The sequence below is a fragment of the Mauremys mutica genome, chromosome 19, assembly GCF_020497125.1.
Source record: "Mauremys mutica isolate MM-2020 ecotype Southern chromosome 19, ASM2049712v1, whole genome shotgun sequence".
NCBI classification, from domain to species: Eukaryota; Metazoa; Chordata; order Testudines; family Geoemydidae; genus Mauremys; species Mauremys mutica.
The window spans coordinates 3,655,270-3,669,090 of NC_059090.1; the positions used below are offsets into that span (position 1 = coordinate 3,655,270).

The 13,821-nt window shown below is 60.1% G+C and overlaps 1 protein-coding gene across 2 annotated transcripts in view; it reads left to right on the top strand.

Moving 5' to 3' along the window:
* Positions 1–2,024: 2,024 nt before the first annotated feature.
* Positions 2,025–13,821, top strand: part of LIMK1 (LIM domain kinase 1) — a 40,505-nt gene continuing 28,708 nt past the window's right edge. Inside the window, exons 1-2 of one of the 2 annotated variants that reach the window (XM_044994252.1) lie at positions 2,025–2,219; positions 4,938–5,034. In XM_044994252.1, the coding sequence (XP_044850187.1) occupies positions 2,162–2,219; positions 4,938–5,034 (155 nt within the window). In that variant the 5' untranslated portion in view covers positions 2,025–2,161. Of the gene's footprint in view, positions 2,220–4,937; positions 5,035–10,485; positions 10,751–13,821 lie in introns of those variants that run through there. The other variant, XM_044994253.1, reaches the window with a different exon arrangement.

The following is a 13,821-nucleotide window of genomic DNA, read 5'->3' on the forward strand; positions in this document are numbered from 1 at the left end:
GAGAGGCAGATGGGGCTTGTACTCACCGGGCGGTTCCCTACCGGGTCTTTGGCGTCACTTCAGTGGCGGGTCCTTCACTCACTCCGGGTCTTCAGCAGCACTGAAGGACCCGCCGCCGCCGTGCCACTGAAGACCCGGAGCGAATGAAGGACCCGCTGCCGCCGTGCTGCTGAAGACCCGGAGCGAATGAAGGACCCGCTGCCGCCGTGCCGCTGAAGACCTGGAGCGAGTGAAGGACCCGCTGCCGACGTGCCGCTGAAGACCCGGAGCGAGTGAAGGACCCGCCGCCGACGTGCCGCTGAAGACCCGGAGCGAGTGAAGGACCCGCCGCCGACGTGCCACTGAAGGCCCGGTAGGGAACCAGTTCTTAAGATTTTGGTAGCTCATCACTAGCGACAGGGGATGGATCACCCAATAATTGCCCTGTTCTGTTCTTTCCCTCTGAAGCACCTGGCACTGGCCACTGTTGGAAAACAGGACACTGGGCTAGATGGACCTTCGGTCTGACCCAGTCTGGCCGGTCTTATGGATGTAGGAATTCCTGCATGAAATTCTCTGGCCTGCGTTACAGCAAAAGGGAGGGTCATAGAGAGAGAACAGATGGTCCAGTGGTTAAGCCGGTGACCAAGGCCTGAACAGCAAACTATGATCAATTCCCTATCCTGCTACCAACTCCCTTGTGATCCTAGGCCATCACTTAAGTTTTCTGTCCCTCACTCCCCATGAGATGACAAGGTTGCTTGATGAAGGAATAGTGTTGACATAATATACTTAGACCTCAGGCATTTCACTTGGTACCACATGACATGAATAAAAAACTAGAACAATATAAAATTAACACGGCACACATTAAATGGATTAAAAACTGTCTCAAAATGTAACTGTAAACGGGGAATTGTCACTGAGCGGGTGTGATTCCAGTGTGGTTCCATAGGGATCAGTTGTTGGCTCTATGTTATCAATGACCTGGAAGAGAACATAAAATCATTGCGGATAACGTTTGCAGATGTCACAAACATTGGGGGAGTTGTAAATAACAAAGAGGACAGGTCACTGATACAGAGCGATGTCGATCACATGGTAAGCTGGGTGCAAAAAAACAATGTGCATTTTAATACGGCTAAATGCAAAGGTAGTTTATCGCTAGGAACAAAGAATGACGGACATACTATCGGGGTGGGCTCCATCCTGGGAAGCAGAGACTCTGAAACGGACTTGGGAGTCATGGTGAATAATCTGCTGAACATGAGCTCTCAGTGCTACGCTGTGGCCTAAAGAGCTAATGCGATGTTCAGATTTATAAACAGGGGAATCCCAAGTAGCAGCAGAGAGAGGATTTCACCTCTGTATTTGACACTGCTGGAATCCACTGGAGTCCAGTTCTGGAGTCCAGACGTCACAAAGAATGTTGCTAAATGGAGCGGGTTCAGAGAAGAGCCATGAGAATGATTAGAAGACTAGAAAACCTGCCTTGCAGTGAGAGACTCAAGCAGCTTGAGCTATTTAACATAAGGGGCGACTTGATTACAGTCTGTGAGGACCTAGGTGGGGTGGGGAACCAGTATTGACTAACGGGCTCTGCAATCAGCAGAGAAGGGCGGAACCGGATCCAAATGCACACTGGCAATGAGGTGAGAACGTGCACCCGGGAGGGTAAAACAACTCACCCAGGGTCACGCAGTCAGTGACAATGAGGGGACCCAGCCCCACACTAGCCGGCCCTGCTGGTGTAGCGGTGGGTCCCGGGCTCTTGGAGAGGCGGGAATATCTGTTACTGGACCAACTTCTGACACCTTTGCAGCCGCCCCGAGCCCCCCTGGAGCGGGACCCCTGCTCAGTGTCACCGCGGCTGGGAGCGCCAGGAGCGGGGCCGGGCTGTGTAAGGGTTAATGGGAGGCAGGCGGGTGCACTGGGAGCCACAGGACTCGGCCCGGCCCGGCTCCCTGCTGCCCCCGCTCCTGCCCCCGCTCCCCCGCCTGCAGGGCCGCGGCTCTCGCTCCCGCTTTCCCAGGGATGCCGTGCGGTCGGCCAGCCCCTGTGCTCCCGCGGAGCATCCATCGCAGCCCTGCCCCTTTCGCTGCCGGCGAGCCAGACGCGCCCGAGCCGGAGCAGGCGGCGGAGCCCGGCGCCGGGTCGTGCCCAGGGCCAGCCGGCGGCGTGGATGAGGTTGATGCTCCTCTGCTGCACCTGGAGGGACGAGCCTATGGGAGAGGACGAAGGTTCGTAGCGCGGGCTGGGGCCGCTGCGCTGCCTCTGCAGATGCGGGCGCCCCGCCAGCCGGGGCCGGGCTGCTCTCCCAGCCCGGCCCGCTCCGGCCACTGCCCGGCCGGGGGCTCCCCCGCGGGGGGAGGCCTGGGCCAGCGCTTGGCGCAGGGGCTCCCGGGAGCCCGAACTCCTGGGTTCCGCTCGCAGCCCGCAGGGACTCGCCGTGACCTTGAGCGAATCGCTTCCCCTGGTGCAGCGGGTGTGGACGGGTGGGAGCCCAGGGCTCTGACACGTCGCTGGGCAGGTGCAGGGGGGGCTCCCCCGGACGCGACTTAGGGTACCCGGCCCCCGGCCCGCCGGGCCCTTTGTGGTACAGGGGAGGCCTGCGGGCAGGCTGGTGGCTCGAGGGGCCCCCAGAGGCTGCTCCGCAGTGAGGCGCCCCCCGGGCTCGGGGTTCCCATCTCACTGCACACACCCCTCCAGCCAGGAGGCGCCTCCTATTCTCAGGGGCCTTTCTCTGGCCCTCCGGGGGTCACCTAAACCCTCCCAGCCAGGCTGGCCAGACAGCAAGTGTGAAAAGTGGGGGTGGGGGTAATAGGCACCTATATAACACACAGCCCCAAATATCAGGACTGTCCCCGTAAAATCAGGGCATCTGGTCACCCTGCTCCCAGCCCCTTGCAATGCCGTTTGCCAGCTGTTCCCTGGCCCTGGCTGCTGGGGGTTCAGCATTTCGGGGCGTGGCCTGTCACAGCCCCTTGGCTGGGGCCCTGGCTCCCCACGCAGACCCTGGCCTGGCCTAGATGATCCTCTTGTCCTGGCTGCCCTGCCTCCCACAGCAGCGCATGGCCCCTCTCCATGCCGCCTATCACCTTACTGCCACCTGCAGCTCCGCTTTCCAGCCATTCCGCTCCCACCCCCCGCGGAGCCGGGCTCCCTGCGCCCGTCTGGGACTCAGTCCTGGGGGCCTCTCTCCGACAGCTGGGGAGCGGTTCCTGGCTCACCATGGGGGCCCCCCTGCGCCCACTCACACCCTGCACACTCAGCCTGCTGACCTGCCCCACATCTTCTTGTCACCCCACATCTCCCTCCCTCCTCCATACCTCATCCCCTACCCCCTTAGCTTGCCCTCCCCTCCCCCACGGTCCTGGCTGCCCAGGTCCTGCTTTCACCCTCCTCACCCCACATGCCTCATCCTATCCTCACCTCCCCCTTCCTTCCCCCTCATGCACTTTGCTCTTCCCCTCCACAGCAAGTCACCTGCCTCACAGCATCTTCCTGACCACCTGCCCTCACCCACTCATGCACCCTCAGGGCTAGCAGGGCTCCCCCAACCAGCGGCCTCCACTGCTTTCTCCCCGAGCTCTGCACTGGCTCTTCCAGTCAGAGGAGACAGAGCGGCAGTCGTGGGCACGCAGGGCAGTGCTGGCACCCCCAGGGAGCCCACCGCTCCCCAGGGCCCCAAGCTGGCCCAGGCCAGGTCCTGACCCCTGCCAGACACCACGCGCCTTCCCCCGATGTGACTCTGTCCCAGCCCTGCTCTGCCCTGCCAGCAGAGGCCATGGGCACTGGAGGGGGCAGCTCTGGCTGTGGCTGGTGTGGGGGATCAATAAGTACAGGCAAGGTGAGTGGGGAGCGCCTGGGAGAGCACGGCCAGGCCTGGCTTGTGCTGCGCCTCCCCCGGGTCAGAGGCCCAGAGATGGGGGGGCAGGGTCAGCGTGGGTCCCAGTGGGGGATGGGGGGGTCAGAGCCTGTGTGGGTCTGGGGGATGGGGATCAGAGTCCATGCAGGTCCCAGTGGGGGCAGGGGGCAGGGTTAGTGTGGGGGTGGGGGGGGGTCAGAGCCTGTGTGGGTCTAGGGGATGGGGATCAGAGTCCATGCAGGTCCCAGTGGGGGCAGGGTTAGTGTGGGTCCCGGTGGGGGTGGGGGTCAGAGCCTGTGTGGGTCTGGGGGATGGGGATCAGAGTCCATGCAGGTCCCAGTGGGGGCCGGGGGCAGGGTTAGTGTGGGTCCCAGTGCGGGAGAGGCGTCAGGGTCACTGCAGTTCCAGTGGGGGAGGGGAGTCAGGGTCAGTAGGTGTTGCAGTGACAGGATGGTGGGGTGTGTGTGGCGGGGGTGAGTGTCAGTGCGAGTCCATGTGATGGGGAGAGGAGGCTCAGAGTTACTGTGAGTCCTGGTGTTGGGTAGGTGGGAGGGGGGGAGGGTCAGTGCAGGCCCTGTGGAGAAGGGGATGGGTCCCGGTGGCGGGCAGGCTGGGGGCTCTCAGGTGTGAGGGGGGATGTGCCCGGCCTAGTTGTTCCTGCTCTGTAGCAGTTTTGGTGCTTCTCGCACAGGGGCCTGTGGAACTGAGTGCCCGTTTCCGGTGCCAGTCCACCAAGGCTTGCCGTATCCTGCACACCCACCAGATCATGCTACTGCATAGCCTGCCAGGCAGTCGCTACGTCACATTCCCCTTTCATTGATTGGGGAAACTGAGGCACAGAGCAGGGAAGGGATGTTCTATATCCCCCTAAGTCCGGAGTCCTGCTGCCCTGTCCTGTCCCTTTACCACCAGCTCCCACTGCTACGCATGTCTCTCTCCATAGTTGCCTCAATGCATGTAGGTGAAATTAGGTGCTGGGCTTCCACGGGAGAAGGGCCCTCAGAGCTCCCCAAGCCAGACTGGCTCTGCCGGGGCTGGCTGTGCCCTCGCCTGGGGGTGCAACAGCCTGTGCCTCTTCTGTGCCCTGCAGGAAGCGACCTGCCTGTATGTGCGAGCTGTGGCCACAGTATCTACGATGGGCAATACCTCCAGGCCCTGAACGCTGACTGGCATGCCGACTGCTTCAGGTAGGAGCCACGCGGGGCAGGCATGGAGCTCTCCTGCCTGCGCTCCCCAGCGCTGGGCCTGCCACGACTGGCCAAGGCTAGAAGTCTAGGGACAGACACTGGTGTCACCTCCCGGTCAAGGTGGCCGCATGTGTACACACACACACACACACACACACACAATGTCCTGCACGCACACGCGCACACACACACACACACACACACACATACACAGACCGTCCATGTCCTGCACAGATACACACACACACACACACAGACCGTCCATGTCCTGCACAGATACACACACACACGCCCTGTCCGTGTCCTGCACAGATACACACACACACACACACACACACAGTCCTGCACAGATACACACACACACACACACACACAGACCGTCCATGTCCTGCACAGATACACACACACACACACACACACACAGACTGTCCATGTCCTGCACAGATACACGCACACTGTCCATGTCCTGCACAGATACACACACACACACACACAGACCGTCCATGTCCTGCACAGATACACACACACACACACAGACTGTCCATGTCCTGCACAGATACACACACACACACACACAATGTCCTGCACAGACACACACACACACACACACACACACACACACACACAATGTCCTGCACACACACACACACACACCATCCATATCCTGCACAGATACACACACACACACACACACACAATGTCCTGCACAGACACACACAATGTCCTGCACAGACACACACACACACACAATGTCCTGCACAGACACACACACACACACACACACACAATGTCCTGCACAGACACACACACACACACAATGTCCTGCACACGCACACACACACACACACAATGTCCTGCACACGCACACACACACACACACAATGTCCTGCACACGCACACACACACACACACAATGTCCTGCACACGCACACACACACACACAGACCGTCCATGTCCTGCACACGCACACACACAATGTCCTGCACGCACAGATACACACACACACAATGTCCTGCACGCACAGATACACACACACACACACAGACCGTCCATGTCCTGCACAGATACACACACACACACACAGACCGTCCATGTCCTGCACAGCTACACACACACTGTCCATGTCCTGCACAGATACACACACACACACAATGTCCTGCACAGATACACACACACACACACACACCGCGTCCATGTCCTGCACAGATACACACACACACACACAGACCGTCCATGTCCTGCACAGATACACACACACACACACACTGTCCATGTCCTGCACAGCTACACACACACTGTCCATGTCCTGCACAGCTACACACACACACACACACACACAATGTCCTGCACAGATACACACACACACACAATGTCCTGCACAGATACACACACACACACACAGACCGTCCATGTCCTGCACAGCTACACACACACTGTCCATGTCCTGCACAGATACACACACACACACACACACAATGTCCTGCACAGATACACACACACACACACACAATGTCCTGCACGCACAGATACACACACACACACACAATGTCCTGCACGCACAGATACACACACACACACACACACAATGTCCTGCACGCACAGATACACACACACACACACAATGTCCTGCATGCACAGATACACACACACACACACACAATGTCCTGCATGCACAGATACACACACACACACACAATGTCCTGCACGCACGCACACACACACACACAGACCGTCCATGTCCTGCACACACACACACACACACACACACACACACACACAGACCGTCCATGTCCTGCACAGATACACACACACACACAATGTCCTGCATGCACAGATACACACACACACACACACAATGTCCTGCACGCACAGATACACACACACACACACACAATGTCCTGCACGCACAGATACACACACACACACACAATGTCCTGCACGCACAGATACACACACACACAGACCGTCCATGTCCTGCACAGATACACACACACACACACACAGACCGTCCATGTCCTGCACAGATACACACACACACACACACAGACCGTCCATGTCCTGCACAGATACACACACACTGTCCATGTCCTGCACAGATACACACACACACACACACAATGTCCTGCACAGATATACACACACACACACACACACACACACACACACACCGCGTCCATGTCCTGCACAGATACACACACACTGTCCATGTCCTGCACAGATACACACACACACACACACACACACACAATGTCCTGCACAGATACACACACACACACACACCATCCATATCCTGCACAGATACACACACACACAATGTCCTGCACGCACAGATACACACACACACACAATGTCCTGCACGCACACACACACACACACACTGTCCATGTCCTGCACAGCTACACACACACTGTCCATGTCCTACACAGATACACACACACACACAATGTCCTGCATGCACAGATACACACACACACACAATGTCCTGCACACACACACACACACACACAGACCGTCCATGTCCTGCACAGATACACACACACACACACACACACAGACCGTCCATGTCCTGCACAGATACACACACACTGTCCATGTCCTGCACAGATACACACACACACACACACCGCGTCCATGTCCTGCACAGATACACACACACACACACACACACACAGAGTCCGTGTCCTGCACAGATACACACACACACACACAGAGTCCGTGTCCTGCACAGATACACACACACACACACACACACAGTCCGTGTCCTGCACAGAGATACACACACACACACACAGTCCGTGTCCTGCACAGAGATACACACACACACACACACACACACACACACACACACACAGTCCGTGTCCTGCACAGATACACACACACACACACACACACACACACAGTCCGTGTCCTGCACAGATACACACACACACACACACACAGTCCGTGTCCTGCACAGATACACACACACACACACACAGTCTGTGTCCTGCACAGATACACACACACACACACACACACACACACACACACACACACAGTCCGTGTCCTGCACAGATACACACACACACACACACACACACACAGTCCGTGTCCTGCACAGATACACACACACACACACACACACACAGAGTCCGTGTCCTGCACAGATACACACACACAATGCCCCTCTGGCACACAACTCCCTTGGTTAAGGGCCCTGGTCCCAGCCAGCCGTTAGACTTGGGGTGGGGCATTCCCAGGATGGGCTGCAGCTCTCCCCACAGCCCAGCAGAGCCAGGCTGGGGCTGGGGCGCTGGGGCCCTAGCAGCCTGTGGCCCTTGCCGTCTGCTTTGGTTTCTTGCTTGCTTCCCTGGGTTCCTCTCTCCCCTCAGCACCTGCTCTGTAGGCGTCTTCCCAGCCCTCAGCACTGGTCATGTCACCCAGACTGCCCTGTGGTCTGGCCGCAGGTGGGAGCCCTGTGCACTGAGCGGGGCTTGAAGCCTCTCCAGCACTCAGTCAGAGAGGGCTGTCCTCCGAGCCAGGCGCCCCAGGCATGCCAGGTTTTCGGACAGGCCAGCCAGAGTGAAGGGGCGTTTGCTGCTGCAGCTGGGGTGAAGCGGCTGCCGGAGTGCGAGCATGGTGTTGCTGGGCCCCTGCACTCCCTGTCACTAGGAGCCTGCAGGCTACCAGCCGTTCCTCTCAAAGGGCCTGCCCGTCAGTGCCACACAGGTGTGCTGCCCCCTCACGTCTGTGGTTGCAGCACAGATAAATGTCATTCCACAGGGAGGGCTCGGACACCTGGCACACAGCATGGAGTGTGTCCCTAGCCTGGGAGAATGGGAGTGCCCAGCTCCCTGGCATTCTCGCTGCAACCTGCCTTCAGCTCGACCCACCCAAACCTTACTGGAACTCTGTGTGCCAATGCTTGCTTGAAGGGCTCTCCCTGCTATTCTACTGCAGTCCCAGCCTCTCCCAGCAGGGGCGCTGTAGGGAGTGGGGCAGAGTTCTGATTGTGGGAGAGCTCCCAGCTGCAACAGTCCTGGCCTCTTCCAGCAGGGGGCACTGCAGGGAGCAGGGCAGGAGTGCTGGCTGTGGGGGAGCGCCCTGCTATTTCTGCCCTGGCACCTCCCAGCAGGGGGCTTTGTCGGGCAGTGTGAGGGTGGCACCCTTCATTATTATTATTACTGTTTGTGTTACCGGAGCACCTAGCAGCCTGAGATGGCCCAGGACCCCATTGTGCTAGGTGCTGTACAAATGCAGAACAAGGTGACCCCTTGGCCTGTCCCTGGGGCACAGTGGTGTCTGCAAGAAGCCTGTCTGGGAGCGACTTGGATTCCATGGGAAGTTGGGCTGCTCTCTGCACTCCACAGCCCCATGCGCTACTGCAACTGGGCAGCCATTAATAGCAGCAGCAGCTGGAGAGCATGTGAACAGGGCCATCTGCTCCTCATTAGCCTGTGTGCCTGCTAAGCCTGAGCCAGAGAGGGAAGGGGTGGATTGTGCATCGCATCCTGTGCGCTGGAGTCCCCAGAGGGTGGGGGGGCAGTCTGCTAGGCATACTGGCGCCAGGACAGAGCCAAGCCCCCTCTGCCCAGGCAAGGGGGTCGGCAGGTGTTTCTCCGTCAGTCTGATGGGAGGGGCAGGTAGTTGGGGATGGAAGTCGTGATGGTGCCCTCCTCGTGCTGGCACTGTGATGGTGCCCCCTGTGAGCAGGGTTAGACAGCATGGTGGTTAATGCTGGCAGCTGCACTGGAGCTTTGTTGACAGCAGCGCAGCCAGCCACTGAATCGCTGCTAGCACCAGTGCAAGTGCAACCTTTCCCAGGGCTGGCAGCGCAGCAGGGCTCTTTGGAGCTGGGAAAGCCCAGTTCCCTAGGAGTGCCCCAGGGCTCGCTGCACTTGGCAGGTGTGCACCTGTGCATCTGCATGCCAGAGGGTGTGCATGCGTCTGCAGGGATGCGCGAATGGGGTTGGGTGCACTGGCAGGGACACTGCGAGTTTGTGGGCGGGGGTGAGCTGTGATGCTGGAAGGCAGGGCATGTGCATGCACAGTGCTGTTGCAAATGGGAGCAGAGAGGTGGGAGGGCGAGTACAGGTGGCAACAGGGCCATGTCCATTTGGACAGTGAAGCTACACACGGTGGTGCTGATGTTATGCATGGAACAGTGGGGGTGCCAAGTGGGTTGGCTGGTGGTGTGTTTGCAGGAGTGTGCCAGCAGTGCCATTGCACAGCCCTACGGAGGGGAGGCCTGTGAGTCCCCATGAGGAGCCAGCCCAGGGGAGGCGCAGCAATGGCTGATGCAGGGCAGGCTGCTGGCTGTCACTGAGGAAGCGCCGTCCCTGTGTGATTACAACTCTGGTTTCCTTTCCTCCTCAGGCTGCTGGCTGTGGTCTGGGGGTGGGGGGAAGTGAGAGCTAGTGTCTCTCCCTGAGTCACTGAGGCCAGAGCTGTGGGGAGCAGGCTGGGGAGGAGGGGATGATGTCATGGGTTCCTGGTCCCTCCTCTCCCTCTCACTTAATGCTTCCAGCTCTTTGAAGTGTCTGTAGGAATTAGAAGCCACAGAAGTGTGTGCAGGGCCTCCCTGGCTAGCTGGGGGAGGTGCCCCCTGGCTGAGTGCAGGGCCCCACCACCCCAGCTGCTCACTGAGGCGCGGCCCGCACGGCCCCGGACTCGTTCTGGTTCGGAGGATGCTGACTGCTGTGCTCAAGAAGAGCTGCTTCCTGAGTGCTGGAGCCAAGTAAGTGTGTGGGGCTGCTCTGGCTCGCACCTGAGCCTCTGCTGTGGCTAGGGGCACTGCATCACCATGGGCTTGGGGCCTCAGCGTGGGACGGTTTGTGGTGGAGTCCGGACAGCACCCTGGGGTCCCAGCCCAAGACATGGATAGAGGGAAGGGAGCAATCCCAAGGGAAAGGAGTGTGCCTGGAGACACACTGCGGAGGAAATAGAAACCGTGGCAGGAAATGTCCCCTTCCCTCCCCCCAGCTGCCCCCACATCTCTCTCCTCACAGCCTGCTCACTGCTTCTCCTGCACTCGCCCAGTTAGCCGGCAGCTGACACCACACCAGCTGTGGGAGGTGGAGGAGCTGAGCAGGGTGGGGGTGATGGTGAGATTCCGATAACCTTCTGGGGGCTGCGCCTGGAGGGAACTGGCCTTTCGGTGCGTTGCAGCATTTGGTACCTTGTTATGCACTTGGTAAAAAGTCTGGCGTTTTTTGTGTGAAATATCTCCCTCCCCAGCACTGAGGAACTGAAAACCCCTCTGCTCCAAAGCTGGCTGCTTTACCAGCCGTCTAGGGGTGTGTGTCGTTATCTCCTTTATCAGATGGGGAACCTGAGACACCATGAGAGGAAGTGACTTCTCTGGGTGGGGGAGGGATGCTGGGTCTATTGGACTGAGCAAGGGTTGGGGAGTCAGGTGAGTGAGCTGGGTTCTTACTCTGGATCTGACTTGGGCCAAGTGGACACTGCACCCTGCCCGTGGGAGTGCCAGGGTAGATCACAGGCAGGTGGGTTTGCCTGCTCTGAGCAGGGCTAGAGGACATGCCCTGAGGCGCTCACCATCACTGCACCCTCCAGCAGAGCTGCACCGGGACTAGAGCAAAGGTCTTTGCACCTCCTCCTCAGCTGAGAGAGCCCAAGCAGCATGTTCAGTGACCCAGCCACTGCACCCCTCCCAGGATCACAGATCACCCCCAATGGTCTTGGAATTACTCATCGCTTCCTATGGAACTTCCTGCAGCCTAGCGAGTGGGTTCTCCACTGAGATCTGCACAGTGTGTGCGCTGGTGCTGTATGTCTGAGCACACACGTGTGCGGCTGTCTGGGAGCACACAAGCCCCAGGCAGGGTCTGTGGTCCTAGCCCAGGTGCAGGGCACCCAGAACACTGCTGCACCGGGTCCGCACCCTTCCGCCAGGGCCAGGGCCAGGGCGGCTGGTGAGAGCGTGACCCACCCGCAGGGTGGGGCTGTGCCCAGGGCACCGTCAGCAGCCCCCAGTGCAGCGAGCAGGGCCGCTCCCACGCCAGCACTGCGGAGGTTAACGCAGCTGGGTTGCGCCCGGACGCGCGTCCTCATTGGTCAGCGTCCACCCGGGAGAGTTTGACTCAAGCAATCGGAGGGCGGCTTCCCGGCTGGGGTGACGTAATGGGGCTGCCGGGGGAATGACATCATCGCTGATTGACATGCGACCCACGTGCCGGCAGAACGGGGAGAAAGGAGGCTGCAGAAGCGAGCGCAGCCCCACCGCTCCTCACTGCATCCCTGCCCCCCCTACAGCCCCACACTGACAGCCCCAGCCCCACTGCTCCTCACTCTGCATCCCTGCCCCCTACAGCCCCACTGCTCCTCTGCATCCCTGCCCCCCTTACAGCCCCACCGCTCCTCACTGCATCCCTGCCCCCCTACAGCCCCACCGCTCCTCACTGCATCCCTGCCCCCCCTACAGCCCCACTGCTCCTCTGCATCCCTGCCCCCTACAGCCCCACACCGACAGCCCCAGCCCCACTGCTCCTCACTGCATCCCTGCCCCTCCCTACAGCCCCACTGCTCCTCTGCATCCCTGCCCCCTACAGCCCCACACCGACAGCCCCAGCCCCACTGCTCCTCACTGCATCCCTGCCCCTCCCTACAGCCCCACTGCTCCTCTGCATCCCTGCCCCCTACAGCCCCACACTGACAGCCCCAGCCCCACTGCTCCTCACTCTGCATCCCTGCCCCCTACAGCCCCACCGCTCATCTGCATCCCTGCCCCCCCTACAGCCCCACTGCTCCTCACTGCATCCCTGCCCCCCCTACAGCCCCTCTGCTCCTCTGCATCCCTGCCCCCACCGACAGCCCCACTGCTCCTCACTGCATCCCTGCCCCCTACAGCCCCACACTGACAGCCCCAGCCCCACTGCTCCTCACTCTGCATCCCTGCCCCCTACAGCCCCTTTGCTCATCTGCATCCCTGCCCCCCCTACAGCCCCACCGCTCCTCACTGCATCCCTGCCCCCTACAGCCCCACTGCTCCTCTGCATCCCTGCCCCCACCGACAGCCCCACTGCTCCTCACTGCATCCCTGCCCCTCCCTACAGCCCCATTGCTCCTCACTGCATCCCTGCCCCCTACAGCCCCACACTGACAGCCCCAGCCCCACTGCTCCTCACTCTGCATCCCTGCCCCCTACAGCCCCACTGCTCATCTGCATCCCTGCCCCCCCTACAGCCCCACTGCTCCTCACTGCATCCCTGCCTCTCCCTACAGCCCCACTGCTCCTCACTGCATCCCTGCCCCCTACAGCCCCACACTGACAGCCCCAGCCCCACTGCTCCTCACTCTGCATCCCTGCCCCCTACAGCCCCACTGCTCATCTGCATCCCTGCCCCCCCTACAGCCCCACTGCTCCTCACTGCATCCCTGCCCCCTACAGCCCCACACCAACAGCCCCACCGCTCCTCACTCTTCATACCTGCCCCCCTACAGCCCCACTGCTTCTCACTGCATCCCTGCCCCCTACAGCCCCACACCGACAGCCCCAGCCCCACTGCTCCTTACTCTGCATCCCTGCCCCCCCGACAGCCCCACTGCTCCTCTGCATCCCTGCCCCCTACAGCCCCACACCGACAGCCCCACTGCTCCTCACTGCATCCCTGCCCCCTACAGCCCCACACTGACAGCCCCAGCCCCACTGCTCATCACTCTGCATCCCTGCCCCCTACAGCCCCACTGCTCATCTGCATCCCTGCCCCCACCGACAGCCCCACTGCTCCTCACTGCATCCCTGCCCCCTACAGCCCCACTGCTCCTCACTGCATCCCTGCCCCCCCC